This window comes from Meriones unguiculatus, chromosome 8 (genome assembly GCF_030254825.1).
Source record: "Meriones unguiculatus strain TT.TT164.6M chromosome 8, Bangor_MerUng_6.1, whole genome shotgun sequence".
In the NCBI taxonomy this organism is placed as follows: domain Eukaryota; kingdom Metazoa; phylum Chordata; class Mammalia; order Rodentia; family Muridae; genus Meriones; species Meriones unguiculatus.
In genome coordinates this window covers 23,430,383-23,449,181 of record NC_083356.1, presented here as the reverse complement: position 1 = coordinate 23,449,181, position 18,799 = coordinate 23,430,383, and the positions used below count along the sequence as shown (strand labels likewise).

The 18,799-nt window shown below is 49.6% G+C and overlaps 1 protein-coding gene across 1 annotated transcript; it reads right to left on the bottom strand.

The window, feature by feature from the left end:
* Positions 1-1,425: 1,425 nt before the first annotated feature.
* Eif3d (eukaryotic translation initiation factor 3 subunit D) lies at positions 1,426-13,483 on the bottom strand. The gene is made up of 15 exons (XM_021636761.2): positions 13,331-13,483; positions 11,246-11,378; positions 10,951-10,996; positions 10,065-10,201; positions 9,456-9,541; positions 8,899-8,971; positions 7,758-7,870; positions 7,044-7,176; positions 6,213-6,360; positions 5,475-5,605; positions 4,417-4,502; positions 4,172-4,301; positions 2,458-2,600; positions 2,022-2,305; positions 1,426-1,550 (listed from the first exon to the last, which is right to left on the bottom strand). The coding sequence occupies exons 2-15, from the start codon at positions 11,366-11,368 to the stop codon at positions 1,537-1,539; spliced, it is 1,647 nt and encodes a 548-aa protein (XP_021492436.1). The 5' UTR covers positions 11,369-11,378; positions 13,331-13,483; the 3' UTR covers positions 1,426-1,536.
* Positions 13,484-18,799: the final 5,316 nt, after the last annotated feature.

The window sequence follows — 18,799 nt, the reverse complement described above, 5'->3', positions numbered from 1 at the left end:
ACATTCACAGGTCGCTGCAGACTCCAGTGAATAACAGGGGGTTCTTAGGGAAGCACTTTTCTGCCTTCCAGCTTTTCGAGGCTGGAGATTTACGCCTTTATGATTTTCCTGGTCAAAGCACACCCAGGAATGCTGCTGTTTCCTTTAGAGCTTGCACCAAAGCAGGAAAAGAGCCCTGGGAGCAGACACAAGCTTTCTTTTGTAGTCACTGTGGAGACCTCAGCCCCCAGGTGGCTTAGTCTGGAGCTACCCTGGATAGATAAGGTTCCTCACCAAAAATACAGCAGAGCATTTCACAGGTGCCTTGGAGAGTTGGGGTGGGCATGGGAGGGGACTAGAACCTGAAAGTTGGTCTGGCTTGGTCATGGAAATGGAATGCTTCCCAGGACCCCCAAGCCTGGCTGAGAGGTATGCGGTTGCGGGCAGAGCTACGGGGGCTTCTTGCTAGAGGGTTGGGCCAAGGGTCTGGCCAGAGATCGGGATTCTGGCTCATTCCTGAAGTCCTTCAAGACACTTATCACACCACTTTATTTTCTTTGCACCCTACATTATAAACCCAGAACCAGGGTTGCTGCAAGCCCGAGACTTCCAGAAACTCTCGAGTTTTCTGTTTACCTTCCCAAGAGAATCAAGGCCAGCATCCTTTGTTAGCTTAAGTTCAATTGTTTCCGCAGCTTTAGGAAGGCAATCCCAACCCTGAGCTCCTTTTATCTACATAGCTCTGCGTCCACCCACATACCAGTTCTGAAGAGGCAGGTGAGGCATTTATGGAAAGCTTGGGGCAATTACCCAGGCAGGACAATTAGTGAAGCGTTGAGACCAGCACTCATGGAGAAGTCTACACAGCCTTTAAACACGTGCAGTTCTTCTGTGACACACTGCTTTGTGGAGACCGGCCTGAGAAGCCTTCTCCCGCCCAAGCCAACCTTGTAAATCACTAGAACCACCACCCAGCAGCCGCTTCTTAAGATACCTTCAAGAAGGGCCACCTCCCCACCACACCCTGCTCTTAGAGACAGTAAGCTGTGTCATGCTGGGCTAAGGCAGTGGTTCAACCTTCCTAACTCCGAGACCCTTTAATACAGTTCATGTTGTCGTGACCCCCAACCATAAAATTTTGATACTTGGTAATTTTGCTACTGTTGTGAATCAAAATGTAAATATTTGTGTTTTCTGATGGTCTTGGGAGACACTGTGAAAGGGTCATTCCAACCCTAAAGGGCCACAACCCACAGGCTGAGAACGGCTGGGGTATCTCCATGTGGGGGAATCTCCTCCACAGGACATGCTGTTTTCATAGTGCTCCAGCAGGGACAGAACCACTGAACAGCGGCCAGAAGGCTACAAACACTGCTGGATCTGGTCTCTCACAGGGACTGCTGAGAGCAGGGCTGAAGATCACAATGGGAGCACAGGACAAAGGAAGAAACTGAAAGAACTTAAATTTTATTCCATCTGTCACAGCGAGCAGGAAGCCAGACACATGGTGCCCAAGCACAGCTGGATGGAACCCACGTGGGCACCAGTCCAACTCATTTAAGTCTCTTCCTCTGAAAGAAAAACAATTAAGAGAAGTGAGCCTCACCGTGTGACCCGATCGATGTAGCCTTTCCCTCTGGGCCAAAGCGGCCTCCTCTTTGCTGAGTCCTCCTGATCCCTGTAGGGCTGAGCTTGCTTTCCTTTCAACAGCTGCCCAGGGCTTTCTCATATTTAAGGTTGTGAGCCTAGCCTTAATGGCTAAGCCATCTCTCCAGCATTTTGTTTGTTTGTTTTTTGAGACAAGGTTTCTCTTGTGTAGACCAGACTGTCCTCAAACTCAGAGACCCACCTGCCTCTGTGATTAAAGGCCTTAGTCAGGGCCTTCTCTCAGTGTTCTCCCTGGGCCCCTTTGGTGAGCCGGAGTGGCACCCTACATGAAGTGCAAGGAGCTCTTACTGTGCCGCCAAGGTGACCACAGCACTAGCCTGTCTCCCTTACCAGCCCTCAGACTACCCCAAGCTTCATAGGCCCACTCTGCCCACCTTCCTCTTCTTCCTCTTCCTCCTCTTCATCTTCTTCGTCTTCCTCGGAGCTGAAGGTGCCATCAGGCAGGCTGTAGACCCGGATGACCTGCTTGTTGGGGTCCTTGAGGATGAGGTACTTGCCCTCGTCCAGCTTCATGCAGATGTCAATGACACAGCGCAGGATGCCCCAGGCATTCTCCACGCTCAGGTTGATCTGGCTGGCAAACTCATTTGGCTTAAACTGCTGGGTGCCCAGGATGACATGGCGTGAGGAGTCCTTTACGTGGTACCGGGACACATACCTGTGGGGGAGGAGGATGGGTGGTGACACTGGCTGTAGAAAGATGGCAATGCCTGGGGTCCAGTGTCGGTCCTGTGGTAATGCCTGGCCTGCTTTTCCCAAAGTAAAGGGGGGTGAGCAGCTTTTGCCCCAGCACCTTCGCAGGAGTCTCACCCGAGCTTCAAGTACTCAGATCCAGCCAGCAGGGCACAGCAGGTCCACCGCGCCAACTTGTAGCTGTTGTTCTTCAGCTCAGTGGCGATGACAGCCCCACGCTGAGAGTCCAGCTTCTGACGCCAGTCAACGCCATTACAATGCTGCAGAAGGAAGGCTGGTTACTGGGTGAGGGTGACACCTCCCGCATAAGACACCAGGGCCTCCTCTGAAAGACAGGGAGCCACTAGAAAGTGAAGAGTATGCCTGAGCCAGAAGTAGACTGATGATTCCCCAACAAGCAAGGGCGCTGTGTGGTGAACTGGGCTTCACGCTGTGCCACAGCGAACATGGAGAGAAGGATGGAGTCTGAGGGGCACGAGTCCAGCACCTGATGCTTCACAGGCATAGACTTCCAGACATGGGAAGTAGGGCAGTCTAAGGTCATCGGCAGGGAGGTCCCCACCATTCCACGAATACTATCTGACAGATTCTGTGTTTCCCTTAAAACTGGAAAATGAGCAGTAGCCCCCTAGAGAGTGCTGTGACACCAAAGAGCCCTGACATCATCCCGGGGACAGTCACAGGCAGAGACAAACTGAACACAGGTCAGACAGAAGACAGATGTCCAAAGACAGGCACAAGGTAGAGAAAGTTCCTTTCCAGACTCACAAATGAAATAAAAAGACAACAAAAAAGCACCAGAGTGGGATAGGAGCCGCCTGGGTTCCTGGACGACTGCAGTGAGCAGGATCTGAGACGTATCTAAGGGAGAGGGGTGAGGACTCCTGGGGGTGAAGGAGTGTTTGAAAGCTGGCAAGGGACTTAAGCTGTGCCACTGCAAGGACCTGACTTCCCCAACACCCAGATGAGCTTCCAAGATAATTGCTTCTGGAACACACTTAGTTCCCATCCATGACACTTCAACATGCTGGACACCCGCCCACCAAGTCCCAGTCAACAGGTGCTGTTTTAAGCCATAAAGTTTCTTTTCATGTGCTTGTAAGGCAAGAGAGCACTGAGATATAAAGGACTTTGGGACATGAGCTGCACGGGGGACTTAGCCACTTGAGTGGGGCAGGAGTGTACAATTTTAGAATAGTATGAGCATGAGGAAAGATGGATGCCACAAAACAGAGGGCTACGGGCTCCAGATGACAATGGCTCTCTAAGCCACATTTTGATGGCAGGCCAATCATCACAGGCTGGCGGGGCCTCAGAGTTGTCCTCACCAGTATGCTTTATCCTGTACAGAGGCAGCAGCTCCTCCCTTCTCATCAATAGAGAGCCACACACAAAGCCAGGGAGGACTGACGCCTGATCTAACTGTCCCAGGGCACTGGTGGACAATGGAAAGCAGACTATACATGCATGTGTGCATGTTTTCAGTCCAGATCTTTTAAGGTCAGCAGTGCCAGTGCTGGATAAAGGGATCAAGAGGTGCAGGCTGAGTAAAGAGGTCAGAGAGAGTGGGCTTTCAAAGAGGTGAGGTCAATTCAAGATCAGCTGTGTAGAGAGGAGCCAATGGGTGGCCAGATGAACAGACTAAGTACTGGAGACAGAAGATGCAGAAAGTGAAAACCTTCTTAACTCAGACTGTTCTACCCTGTCAGCTGGGACTTGAGTGGATAAAGAAACTCAAGCTATTCCTGCCCAACACCCGCCTGGCCACTCTGTGAGCACTCACTCTAGCCAACCCCACCACACACTGCAGGTGTATGCAATGGTGCCTCACCCTCGAGTCCCACTCGTTGAGCGTTTTGATGTTGATGAAGGACACTTCCCCGTTGGCTCCAGTCATGACACCATCGTGTTCACAGCGGACAATAAGGTCAATGTCATCTCCAAGCTTCCATCTGCGGTAACTACAAGGACAGCAAGACTCACTGACTACAAGATCTGTTGCTTTGGATGGAGCCTCCAGAGCACTAGACAGGGTCTGTGCCCCAGTCTGGTCATACCCCAGCAGAGCTGACGTACCGGTAAGCAACAGAGGCGATCTCATTCTTATCCATGTCATCCTCCACAAACGGGTTTGGGTTGGGGAAATTGTATCTTTCTCTCCCCTGCAGAAGCGACAGAGCTTTCAGGAGATAGGGTTGATTTCAAGTCAGCAAACCCAACACTGTTTTCGACAGCCCTGGCTAGGTCCCTATGTCCTTGGGGGTCTGGGCTCACTGTGCAAACCAACACATCCCACTGAGGAATAGCCAGCAGGCCACTGCCTGCTTCCCTCACCACAGGCGGAGTGCTAACCTAGCACTGTGGAACTGTTGTGGAAGTTTTGTTTCTTGATATGTAAGCATGCTTTTGTTTATTCCCAGGTGTGGGATTTGGAACTGAACCAGACTGCCCACAGCAGGATACTATTTGCCTCACGTGGACTCTGAGAGGGGCTGGCAGACAGTTTAATTCTAAGGACTCTAAGAGGGAATAAAGGCCAGAGCCCAGACAGAAAGGGGGCTCCGAGAAAAGAAGAGGGTTGCTGGTGCTTCCCCCTGCTGCTCCTGGTTGCTGTTGACGCAGCGTGATGAGAAGTTGGAGATATTCTGAAAGGAGGACCAGACTTGCCCCAAGGAACCCGATGACCCTAAACAGCAGGAAGGAGCTAAGGAAAACTAGTCCCCTTCTCCCCACTTTCTTTCTTTACTACCTGGTGATGGAGGGCTGGAAGGGACTGGGGTGGAGAAGGGAGGCAGAAGCCTAAGAAGTGTATGTAAAGTAGATTAAAAGGGCACAACACCCTTCATAGTTCCTCCTCCATCACAGTAAAGGTACACAATTTGTTCAATGCCAAAACCCCAAGGCAGGAAAAGGGATTTCCACAGCTATGTGAGACAGACCTGAGACTAGCATTGTAAATATTGTTCTTTTACAAAGGGGACATACACCTGAATACACAGACCCGTTTGTGGCTTAGATCCTGTTACCTGGAGGGGTCATGCCCAGGCAACCTCACACCACAGTGTAGAGCGTAGCAGAGGGTCAGCAGCAGTGACCTAACCCAGCAAGCTGGTGCCAGCTGCCCGTGTGCTCACCATTCTCAGGCACTGCTGGGAGAAGTTGTGGTTGATGTAGGTGGCCTCCATGGCCAGGTTGCGGGGTGAGTTGAAGGAGTTGCCTTCATCTTGAGGAGGCTCGTTGGCCGTCTCACTCACAGTCAGGAGGTCTGTAAAAACCCAAGCATGGATGGTTACCTGCTTACATAGCCAAAGCCACTGGCAGTGTGTACAGCAGCACGGGGAGATGTGGGGACTCTAGACCATAGGGGCCCATCTTCAAAGAACTGCCTTCTGCTGACAAAGGCCTCTCCACAAGGTGCTGAACACACAAGACCTAACTACCGCACCAGTCACACGGTAAGAAAGAAAGAAGTTCCTTCTCATTCTTTCTGGATTCCTCAAGAGAATGTGTCTGTTTTGGCATTTTAACAAACGAGGCTTGAGACTCAAACATAATCAGACTGCTGTCTTCATGCTGTCATTCTGTGAGTGATTCACTGACGGTGTGTATATACATGTGTGTGTGTCATAAAACACATGCATATGCATTTTTCTTTATAGTATATAACCGAGAAGCAGAAGCCAGGAAGGTTTATGCAAGTAACAGCACAATCACAGTGGTGGTGTGAGGACTCAGAGAGCTGAAGCCCACGGAGAAGTCTCTTCCTTTGGCCTCCAGGACGAGAAGGATTGATACACTACCCATTCTTAGGACTAAGGGATTATTCTGAACCAGCAGCACCCATGCCTTTGAGCTGCTCCCCACCTGCTTACCAAAGTCGGAATTGTCCCTCTTGTCAAAGAAGAGTTTAGATCCCACTCTCTGGACGACAATGTCCCAGGAGTACACAGAGCGGGTGCAGCTCATCAGTGTGGCCAGGATGGCGTCGGTGGCAAACACATTGCCCTGTGTTTTTGCCAGCTACAAGGGGGGGAGAGAGACAGAGAGTGAACTGAAGATGCTGAGGTCACTTGGGAAAGAAAAGATCCCCTTAGTCACCTGAAGCAAATCAACTGTCAAGGCTGCTCAGTCACTGTGGCAGGTTGTGGTGGAAGCACACTAGTTTCCAGCCAAGCTACCTCTCTGCCTTTGCAGGAGAGGATGCTAAGGTTCTAGTGCAGCTAAGTCAGTCAGCCTGACAGGGCTGGGATCTGAGCATGCCCCTGCTCAGCACATTTCAGTGTACCCAGGAATAAGCCTCCACTTCCAGCAAATTCTAAGTCTGACCCAGAAGACCCCTACCTAAGGTTCTTATGTGCACACACAGGAAGCTCTGCATCTGGGCTTCTCACCAGTCAATCTACCAAATGTGTAGGGGGGATATGTGCCCAATCAGCACTGCTCCCGCTCTTTGCCAGGTTCCCCAAACAACAATGTAACGACTGTGTATGTAGCAGTGTCCAGTCTTAGGTGTTGTGAACAGTGCAGAAGGGGTGCCAGGGCTGACTAGTCACATCATTGGTAATGAAGCATCCATGGGTTTTGGTATCCAGGGGAGGGTCATGAATCAATCTCTTGTGCATACTGAGGGACACCTGCATTTCTCACGCCCTGTCCTTTCTGGAGCTTCAGCAACATTCCTAAAGTGGGCAAAGGGCGCATACCTTCCGGATGACAGGGTCGTCTGTGGTGGTGACCGTGTGGAAGATGCGCTTGATGCTCCGCAGAGGCTTCTCACTCCTCGTGGTGATGCGGTCGAAGGCTTTGTCATAGTACTCCAGTGCGCCACAACACTCACTGAGGGAAGAGAGGAAACTCAGAGAGAGCCTCCCCACTTCTTTTATGCCATGGAACCAGAAGTCTTACATGCCGCGCACAGCGGTGCTCACCTGCAACCCCACCATTGGGGAGGGCAGAGGCAGGAGGATGGCAAGTTTAAGTCTCAGCTACACAGGAGGGCCTGTCTGAAAAGACCCAGTAGTCCAGCATACATGAAAGAGATGGAACTGATCTCCCTGAAAATGAGACAGTTCTGCAATGCCACCTCGGTCTCCTGCCTTCCTAGTTCCCAATGCTCCTCTGTAGAACACAGGGAAACATACCCTATCCAGCTAACCTCCCCTGGGAAACTGGGCCCATTACAGAGGCAGCCAGGTGTGTGGACCCCTGGGCTAAGCTCTGCTCCCACTGACTTAGCTCCATGTCCCTGTCCTCTGGTTAACGTCTGTCATATCTCTCCTGCCCAAAGTGACTGAGCTACTGTGTGCCTGCGCAGATACCCAGAGTGAGAAGAAGGATGTGCTAGGACTCACGGAGACATGGATCCCTGGCTGGTGCACATGCCTGAGTGTGTGGGCAGCAGTGAAGAAGCCACTCACATGTCTTGAGGCTCTGACACTTCCAAGTAGCGCATCTTCATCAGCTGAGGGAAGTCCATCTCCTCCTTCACCTCCCAATCACTGCGAACTTCAACTGAAGAGTCTCGGGGCTTCTGCAGAAGAAACACAGGGAAAGATACTGATATCCTATGCAAAAAAAGCAAAAGACAGGGCAACACAGGAAGGGCTTTTACTCAATCACTATGGTCTTGGCTGTTCTACATACTTCGAACACAACAAGCACCAAACCCACCACAGTGTAACCTCCACAATTTACACATCATTTGCCCCACCTCACAGTGCTGGGGGCTGAACCAAGTTTCTGAGCATGCCATGCAGCCACTTCACTGCAGGGCTATACTCCTGGCCCGAACTCTTGCTTTTGCTCATGTCTGCTATCCTCAGTGCTCCCACAAGGATGGCAGCATCATTCCTAACAGTGCCGAAGTGGAAAGGCGAATGGTGGAAGGAATGTGGCAATCCATAAAAAGACATACTACTTAGCAAAAAGTAGTAAGTAGAGTCAGCTCTCCACATCTGCAGGCTTTATGCTGGTGGGTTCTGTATTTAGTCATATGTGAACTGAAAATATTCTGGGTGCTCAGCATACTGAACACCCTGATGGCGGTGGCTGATGGGAGAGGATCACTTGAGATTAAAAATGATACTTTCAACCCGTATAAATAATCAAGAGGTGAGTTAAAGTCCATGAGGGGATGCACATAGGACACATGTAAATGCTACCCAATTCTATACAAGAGAAAGTAGCGTGCACAAATCTGAGTTTCTCTGAGGGTGCTTGGAACCAATCCTTAACAGAAACGAAGAAAAAACATGAAAATACTGCACTAATAGGCAGTGATAGGGACAGACCCCAAAATGCCGCACTAAATAAGGGGCGCATTTTCTATGAAATGCCTGCATCAGAGAAATTCAGAGATAGCAAAGAGCAGCACTGGCTAGGACTGGGGCGTGCCGGACTGTGTATGGGCACAAGGTTTCTTTCTACAAGGGACGTAGGTGGTCTAGGCTGCCTGCAGTCACTGAGAGACCACACAACTGCACACACGACTCCTATCTCTGAGGGTAAAAGAAACAAACTTGCCCCATTCCCAACAGAATCCAGGTATGGACACACTACCTGTGACTTCTGGTCCCATTTTTGCCTCACGCCAAATTGCTTCTGGAACTTTTTCTGCAAGCGAATTCGTTCTCTGAAAAGACAGACAGAATGCTGTCAGTGGGGACTTCTAGCTGAATTGCACTGTCCTTCCTGGCTGCTACCAGGACAGAAAATGGGGGCTTAGATGAAAAGCATGCTGGGGAGGCGTGTACCCCACCCAGTACCAACCACGGGGGTGCACTGAGCCCACAATTACTGTCATGGCAGCCACGGCTAGGCTGTGGTGGCTGCTGTGCTCACAGAGCAGACAGTGTAAATGGTGCTGCCGGGAACCAGGCACCAAGAATCTACAGAGGCCACAGAGCCACTTTACTTCTAGCTATGGCTTTACAGCATAAATGTCTGACTTGGTCCCCGCTTGCCTGTCTGTCATGACCCAGTCTTGGACAGCAATAGCTTAGGTTTTGGTTTCTTTTGCCAAAGTGAAAGACAGCTAACCCCTGCTCTGGCTCTGTGAATTCTGAATACAGCCCATCTGGGTACACAGCTTTGACCTTGCAAGGAGGGATGCTCACCTCTCTTTCTGCTTGGCACTTTTAGGCAGTGTCTGTAGGTTGAACTGCACCATGTTTCGTCGATCTTTGTCTCTGCGGAGGTTCCGCTGGGAAGTAGGAAGAGACCCACGTTAACCCCTTAGAGACATGGCTTATGATATCTTGAAAGCAAGTTTAGGGTGTGAAGCCCCCAGTTTTTTGTCTCTGTGCTTTTACTCTATGGCACCTACAGTATTTGGGTTAAGGGGAGAAGCTCTCATGTTAGCTTGGATTATCACTCCCACTAATGTGGGTGTATTAGTTTTACTGGAGTTGCTAAAGTTGCATCTTTATGTAGCAGGAGGCACCCAACCAAACCATCTAATTGACAAAGGCTGCATGCGGCAATTAAACAAGACAGTGGGTTCCCAGAACAGCTGTGTGATGTCTGAACTACCGTGAACAGATACCTAAACTTCTTCAACGCATCCCTGGACCCCCTGAAAGTTATTCTGGTATAACTGGTCACTGAACTGCCACTCGGGATTGGCCCAAAGCCCGCAAGCCTTTCCTGTCTCAAAATGGTTGCAGAGCAGTAGAAGCTTCCACATAAGAGCTCCCAGGGGCTCAGGCTGCCAGCCCAGGGCCCACCTGTGCGAATCTCATCCGGTTCCGCTGGTAGGCAGTCTTCTGTGTCCTCGCCGTGTCCACCAGCTGGAAACTGGTCTCATCCTCCTCATGGAAATATGCATACTGACTTCCCCCACCGAACTGGGAGGAGTACTTGTCTGCAGGCAAAGGTGACAGTGTGGGTTAAGTGTTGCCTACAGTCTGCTCATCATGCTCAACGGCCTTGAGCCTTGCTCTCTGAAGTGTGGTTCTGGGACGTGCAGCACTGGCCAGAGGCTTGGGAGATGTGCAGACTCACTGCCCCTGCCCAGACCTGATGGATGGGAACCTGTATTTAAACACGATCCCAGGTGATTTACACGCACAATTAAAGTTTAAGAGCTTGGGTCTAAACAATTTACCGAGAGCCCAAGAATCTCAAGCTAGCTCACTTCACCTCTGCCTGGTCATGTAGGAATCTGAGGGGTCCCACCGTTCCTGCCACCCAGAGTCACGGGCATGGCCATCGATCATGACAGACTTTCTTTCTGACCTCATTCACCTTAACTTAGTGTTCCAGCCAGCCACTCCAACTGTCTCACTGTCACCAAGAAGAGTGTTTTCCCTTACCAGAACCTTAACCAGGGCCCAAAACCTCATTCATTGATGGCTTCAGGAAGTCCCAAGCAATAGAATGCAAATGGCAGCACACTCAACGTATTTGTAGACGTCTCTGAGTGTCACCTCGACCATAATTAACAGTTTAACTTCTGGGACTACTTCCAAAACCACGGTTAGTACACACATTCCAGGATACATTCCCAATAACTACTGCTACCACGAGCCTTTCTTTTCCTAAGACGCTTTCCTGTGGCACTCACTGAAAGAAGTAACACCTTCCCACGGCCCAGATGTGGGTCACACTTACTTGTATACCTCTTGTCCTGGTATGTGGCCCCCGTCCAGTCTGCAACCTGTTAGGTGTAATGAAGACAAGGAAGAGAACAGGTCAGGTGAATAGGCTTCTGCTGACCCAGAAACCCCAGAGATGGAGGGAGGGAAACTGAGTGAAAAAGGCACCAGCATCATGCTCTGTACATGGCTATCCCGCCTCTGACTTACTCTGGAGGTCAGGGCCTTCCGCAGCTGGTATTCCCACATGAAGAGTAAAAAAGAAAAAGGGGAGCTGTGGAGTAGCTGCCCCAGCTGAAGGGACCCCATACCTTCCCCAGCCTATCTCCTTTGCTGAATGGCTGGTAGGGCATATCCCGAAACTGCTCAGGAACGGCACAGGGACCCCAGCCCGAGGGGTTGTCCTGGATCACAGGTGTCATGAACTTTGCCATCTTCTAAAACCTTAAAAAACAAGCAGTGTGAGCGGCTTTTTGAAGGAGGACCGTTAAGTCCCAAACACTGGAGCTGCACACCAAGCAAAGCCCTAGGCTTGGAATACCACCGACAGGGTTTTCTTGTAAACTGCTCTAAGAACAGTTAAAACTCAACATTTCTGATACCAGTGACATATTCCTGTCTCATTAATTCTAGGATACCTTCTTTTTTTTAGCAAGTATCTTTGAAAGAAAGCCATGCCTTCCCTGTTGGGGTGTCACATCTTTTCTTTCACAGCATAACATTTATGAAAATATTAAAACTGTGATGAGTTCCCTCAGAACACCTTATCAAAACACTCAACACCAGACTTCTCTAAGCCTTAGTCTCTAAAGTAAAGATCAGTCTGTATCATAGGACCATTGTCTTCTCAGTTAACATGCAGCACAATTACTACTTGGTAAGAGACACTGGCATGGAGTAGCCTTGGGCTGGTGAGACAGGGCAGCAGGAAAGGGGAAGGAGAGAATCGACTCCCAAACGTGGTCCTCTGACCTCTGGCTGAATACCAGGGCATGCACATGCTGGCATTCACGTCACTCACACACTCAACAACAAAATCTTAAGAAAGGCGAAAGCACCATTGGTGACCAGGGTCACCACAAACTTCAGAGCAGAAGTGGCAGGACAAAAGCCAGTGAGATGGCTCAATGAGTAAAGGTTGCAAAAGTAGCCAAGCGTCAAACTTCATTAAACACAAGCACCAGGACGCTGTTGTCACTGCTTACAGCACACAGACCCCTTAAGCCCTTCTGACAATCCCGTGGGGCAGAGGCCAGTTGCGCTACACTTTCCGGGGAAAGATTTAAAGGGACAGTGAAACACAAGTTGCAATGCTGGATGATTAGATTTTCACACAGGTAGTTTAGCTTTGAATCATAGTCTGTATAACACTACAGCTCATTATAGAATGGTAAAAACTAATTCAGGTGCTTGCTGGACACTTCCCAACAAAACAGCAGAAAACAAAACAAACCACGCACTGACATACAAGAAACCCTTTGAAAAGGTCCAGAGGACCTTGAAAGCTGGAGAGCAACTGCAGGAACACAGGTTGAGAGCTCAGTTAACCCCTGCTCCTTGCTCTGCCCCAGGGAGGCTGAAGATGACAGCAACAAGGGATAAACCTGGGAGCCTCAACCCCCAGCTCACATGAAGTAAGAGCCTCCAGCATGTGGGAGCACTGTGTCGGCAGGACAGCTTAACACCATTGCTCTCTCAACGCCCCATCTTTGAGATACAAAGTTAGCTCTGCTAACTCAAGCAGTCCATCTGCAAATGACTTCGGAACAGTTTCCAAGGTTGTCTACTTAAGCCCGGGTTTCTCTTGGCTATACTGTAGTTAGGTGGCAGCCTGTAACCAAGCCAGACCCAACAAACTGCCTCAAAAGCAACTGTAAATCTGAGATGTCACAAGTTCAAGATGGCTCGAGGCTTGACATGAATCATCTTCCTGGATGGGCAGGGTTTGGTCCTTTGGCTTCTGCACATGTGAACCAGAAAGTTACTCGTAGGGGGAGAACTAAAACGACGCGACAGCAGTGCTGGACACGATACAGTGTAGATCACAGTGCACACTACGGGCAGGAGCCATTAACTCCGTTTCAGACCAGAGTTGGAACCTAGTCCTTCCAGCCGTCCGTTTCGGAGCAGAGGAGTATCCCCCAGAGGAGGATACTTGGCTCCCGACGGCCCTAGGCGGAGAATCGGAAGAGGTTCACACACCGGGTCCAGTGCCCTGCACTCACAGTGTCCATCCAGCCTGGGACCACCCGATGCAAGTTCCCGCCCCGCCCAGCGGAGGGGCAGCGACGACAGGAGAGGACGTAAAGGAAGGCTCTTCCGGGAGGTCCCCGAAGCCCGGCCTAGCCCAGGCTGGCTCGCGGGGTCCGCAGGTCCCTACGAAACAAGCCGCTCACCTGTAACAGTTTCCACGGGCCCGGATGGCGACAGATGGCCCGAGGAAGGGACTATGATAGCCTCGATACCGGGAGGAACCAAACCAGGAGGGAAGATGCGCGCGCAGAGCCAGGCGCCGTAAAGCGCGATCAGCGCTGTCGTAAATGATTCTACCACTTCCTTCTTAGTCAGCGGAAAAACGTCGAGCCGTAAAGTGAAGGCGCAGCCGGAAGTGTGTCACAGCTTTGGCTAAATGTTCTCCTAAGCCTCTGAGGTGCCAGACACAAGTAGGGAGTGATTACGTCAGCGGCATTCGGGGAGGGCCAAAGCGGTTCAGAACTGAAACGTGGCCGCGCTCGGTGCGAGAGACGCTGAGGCGAGAGTAGGAACAGGCTCCGTGGTGTCCCACAATGCTCCGCGCCCGCCTCGCCTCCAATGTCTCCCACAATGCCCTGCGGCTCTCGCTTGTTTCAGCTGGGGTGTTTTTATCAGAACACCTTGAGGGGGGTCCAGCGTTACCTGTGCCCTTTATCTGTGGCACCAACGCAGGGTGAGGAGTGGCTGGGGCTGATGGAGCTTCGGGGTAGCTGCCAGGAATCAAACCTGTTCCACAGATCTCAAGCGTCAACCGAGATTTCTGGTCGCTAATTAAAAAATAATAATAATAATAAAAAAAATATATATATATGTAAAGTGTCTCATTTCCGTAGATTGATGGTCAAGTCGGGACTACTCAGGCTGGAATCCAGAAGTCTGCGTTTTAATTGGCATCACGGTTTAGAGGGTGCGACTCAGGGCGATATTTTGGCTTCTTTCGCCCTGTGCAGCCGGAAAGGCAATTAATGAAACGTGGAAAGAGACGCAAGATGGGCTTTGGTTTAAACCTGGCCTCTTCTCCTGGCTGTTTAGGTTTCCTTGCTAGTTTTCCAGCAGATAGAAAATAAGGCAGAGCCGGGCTTAGTGGAGCACACCTGTAATCCCAGCACTCAGGGAGGCAGAGGCACGTAGAGCTCTGTTCAAGGCCTGCCTGGTCTACAAAAGCAAGACCAGGACAGCCAACACTACACAGAGAAACCCTCTCCCCAAAAAACAAAAATAAATGAATGAATGAATAAATAAATCTGTTCTTAGACACGTGTCCAACTACGTCTAGCTCTATGGCTGTTCGTTTTTTCTTTTTTGTAATGTAAACTGGAAATGGTGGATAACAAGGGATAAATTAAATGGTTGTCAAAAATGCATTCCACTTTCTAGTCATTACCATGGGTGACACTTGGGTGGACTTGACCAGCTGATTTGGCCTCTAAAGGTGCTGAAAATGACAATGTTGATGGGAGTGTCCATTTCATTACATTACCAATGACCTTGTCTTCCAGTTTTTCTAATTCTCTAATTTTTTCTAAAACTGGATTTGGTGGCTCCTGCTGTTCTTTCACTTTCCAACCACATTCATGACTAGCCTGTCTGTATTCTTATTTCAGGCACATCTTGAATGTTGACTCCCCTCCTAGCATCATCTCCCCTCATCACTTGATCCATTCATACTTCCGATGGGTTGCTTCTCAGTATGGCCAGAACTTCCCATACAAGTGGCACTTTCCTAGGGAAGCTGAACATGAAGTAGGACTAGCTTCCTGTGGACCGGCATCTCTGGCTGCATTTTCACCTCTCTCCCTGCTTTTCTGTATAGCCTCTTTGGCCACCGTGGCCTGCCCTCATTCCCCTCAGCTGGTCCTGTTCTTTCTGCCCTGATGGTTGACTGTCACTGCCTTGGTCCTGTCATGTATATGTCTTTAAGAGTTGGCTCTTTGACAGGTATGGCAGCACATTCTGGGATCCCTCTACTCTGAATTTGAGGCAGGAGGATCATAATGCCAGACAGGAGCTGGTGAAGTTGGAGATTCTGAGAAACGGTACCTGCTTTGGAAACTGAGCCATCTTACCAACTCTAAAACTTTTTTTTTTTTTTTTAAGCAGGGTCTCACTAAGTTGCCTAGGCTGACCCTGAACTCTCAGCAACTGAGAACACGAGACACAAGGATTGCTGCAATCCTGGGGCCAGCCTGCACTCCATAGCAAGACTGTAAATCAACAGAAACTTGAAATGTGTCCTGCAATACAAAGAGGCATGCATCTTTGCTGAAGTGCTTCCATCATGTCTCTCTGTCTTTTCCCCTCTTTTTGCTGTGGGTCGCGGAGGCCATCTGCTGCAGCCTCTCTATCGTGTCACACATGAGTCATCTTTCCCCTGTCCTCGCCCAGCTATTCTGCTCTCTCCAGATGGAGGGTGATTTGGAGGGTCCCGCCTCATTCTCAGCTCTCTGTGCGCTTGTTCTCTTATGAATATTCCCTACCTCCTCCAGACTCTGCGATTCTGCAGTTCTATATCGCTCTTGTGTGGTAGCATTCTCCAGTGTGCCCAAGAAGTGTTTTATGGACTTAAGGCCCATAGAACCTACTTTTAGAGACAGGAAATAAGACAAAACAAAACAAGACTCCCCCCAAATCCCTCAAGGCCCTGGGTTCGATCCCCAGCACTGTGTAAGACAGGTATGTTGGCACATACCTGTAATCTCAGCACCGGAGAAGGGGAGACAGGGAGATCAGAAGATCAGGGTCATTTTCAGCCTGACATGCAAGGCCAGCCTGGGCTATATGAGATGTTTCAAAACAAAGATTCTGTTCTTGTCAGAAAGTGTATGGCTCATTATGGCTAAGGTTAGCAGAAGGATTTACATGAATAAGCCTGTCATTTCACAATTACAGTATTTTTTAATTTATTTAGAGACAGGATCTCAATATGTATCTGGCTAGCTCAGAATTTTCTAGGCAGACCAAGATGACCCCCTACTCACAGAGATCCACATTTACCTCTGCCTCCTGAGTGCAGGGATCAAAGGCATGTGTCACCACAACCAGGACTGATTACAGATTTCAGTATGAACTTTACACATGGCCAAAAGAAGCTTGGAGAGGTGCATTAGTTAACCGAAGTAAACTATGAGGCTATTGAGAGACAGATAATCCCTTCACCTACTCCATCAGGGTTTCTTCTAGAAACGGAAAGGAGTGGGCTCCATCCCCCTTGGGGTGTTCAGAGTGTTGTGAGAGGGAGGTTGGGGTGGGAGGGAAGGTGTCTTCTGAGAAGTGACATTTGGGGGCTGGAGAGATGGCTCAGTAGTTGGAGTACTGGCTTCTCTTCCTGAATATGTCAGGTTGGTTCTCAGTGCCTGCACTGTGGTTCAAAACCAGTTCTTGGAAATCCAGTGCTCTTTTCTGGCTTTTGTGGACATCAGGCATGCAAGGGGTGCATGGACATACTTACAGGCAAAACACCATACACATTAAAAGAGTAATTTCAAAAAGTGACGTTTGACCAAGAGCTGAACACAGGCAAGCAAGGCAGGTGCCTTCTCATGATGCTGTTGCTCCATATGTCCTGTCTTTTCGGCATCGTAGTTACTTGATTGACATATTTCTGACAGCACCTGGAGCTTCAGGCAGAGTGTGTGCTTAATAAGGATTTGTTGACTTAAGTAAAGGAATGAAAGGAATGAAAGGAATGAAAGTCAGCAGGCATGGTGACGACATCGCCCTTAGTGACCAAATCATTAAGAGCTCCCCCTTGCACCAGGATACTTTGTGTTTAATGATGGACAGAGCTGATTCTTGTCTCAGAGAGCTCTCAAACAGATGGAAGTGACCATAAGAGCGTGCCAGGCTCTCCTGTGTGTCCCCACAAGTCACATCTGGGAGCAAGAGGCCCCATTCTGTGCTATACTGTCCTGTTCTGATAAAACCTCTGTCTACGTAAGATAACTGCATATTCTAATGGAATCTACTTAGGGAGGGATAGAGCATTCACGAGTGCTGAATGTATGCTAGTCAAGCTGCTAGGGGCTTTCCATGAATGACAATTTTTTTTTTAAATGACATTCCTATTAGTGCTGGGGGAAAACAGCTCTGGGCATCTGGGTGGATAGCTCTCAGAGCAGCAGCAGAAGCAGGATTAGACAGCAATTTTATGGACTCTAATCTCCCAGGTGGAATGGTAGAGGAGGCCTTCCCTGGGTGGCATGGTTCTCTTGTCTGTGAGCTCTCTCTCTCTCTCTAACACACACACACACACACACACACACACACACTTTCTCCTTCTCATAAACAGGCTATTTACTGTGAGGGTCATCAGCAAGTCCACTGTTTGATTTCCTATGGGCTGGGCTCAGGGACTATGATTCAATGGGAAGGGGACTCTTGGATCTTGTGGGAGTGTCCTGCTGGTGTCATGCATGTGTGGTGAGTAGAAGAAAACATTCTGAACATTTTCAGGCTGACTCCTGTAGTCTAGGCTGGACCTGAATTGGTAATCTCCTTGCTGCAGACCCCAGAGAGCTGAGAGGAGAGGTGTGAGCTGTCATGCCCGGCTCTTGCTTTGAAATTTTTATTTAAAATTCTAATTAGTGCATGTTACCTGTCTAGTTGTGGCTTTTGTTGTGACATTTCCACACCACACACACTGGCGTGCATTGATCCTATTCATTCCTGTTGCACTTTCTCATCGCCCTCCTCCCTTTTGTCTAGGGAATCTGCCTCACATACAGAGCTCAGGAGCTCAGAGTTCAGTTTTGGCATAGAAGAACGCTGGCGGACTTCCGAGGCCACATGGTGGTGAGTGGGTGATGCGTTTTCTAGCTCTGAAATTGCCAGTATCTAAAGGAGTGATCTGACCACTCAAAGCCATCGCTGCTGAGGAAGCCCAGCCTCCCCACGTGGACTCACCACATAGGCAGACCCCAGAGCATCCATTTCTTGAATTCTTTGTGTTCAAGGTATGTCCTGTATTCTATCACTCTGGGTTGTAAGGAGAGTGGCTTGCCTAATGAAAAGTGACCACAAAATTTATCACTCAGATTAGACCATGATGAGGAGAGAAAGGGGTCACTATGAATAGGTGCATTAGGAAAAAGATGTCAGCCGGGCACTTGCCTTTAATCCCAGCACTCAGGGAGGCAGAAGCAGGCGGATTGTTGTGAGTTTGAGGCCAGCCTGGTCTACTTGCAAGAGACCCTGACATCCAGACTGTTAACTATGGAGGAAGAGGTGGGGAGGGTCAGTGGACCTTTACCTGAGATTCCAGCTGCTCTCTTCCATACCGGGACAGACGGTGACTCTGCCCCCAAGTGCATGTGGCCCCATGGGCTCAGGTGTTGCTAGATTATGTAGCCTGTGGGAGGTTGGGAGAAGGAGCCAGGGTGGGCTCCATCTTCGCAGCTGTATGGAAGTTTTCATCCATGTTGGAGTGAGACCATTTTGGGGTTGCCCACACTTCTGTAAAGTCCAGTAAGCTCATTGGTTCCTCAAGGCGGACGTTGGTGGAATTATACTTTGTCATTGAGGCCTGATAAGGAAGGAGTAGATATTTCTTTATATCTCCCCATGGAAGGAATTCTCATAACATGCGCTCACTCTAGGCTCTGCTTTTTGTAGTG

What these genes read in the sequence shown, in the direction of transcription:
- Eif3d (XM_021636761.2), bottom strand. Translation starts at nt 11,368, where the DNA reads ATGGCAAAGTTCATGACACCTGTGATCCAGGACAACCCCTCGGGCTGG. An exon ending in AAGGAGATAGGCTGGGGAAG is followed by an intron (nt 10,997 to 11,245) that starts GTATGGGGTCCC and finishes TACACCTAACAG; the next exon opens with GTTGCAGACTGGACGGGGGC. An exon ending in ACCGGATGAGATTCGCACAG is followed by an intron (nt 9,542 to 10,064) that starts GTGGGCCCTGGG and finishes CCTACTTCCCAG; the next exon opens with CGGAACCTCCGCAGAGACAA.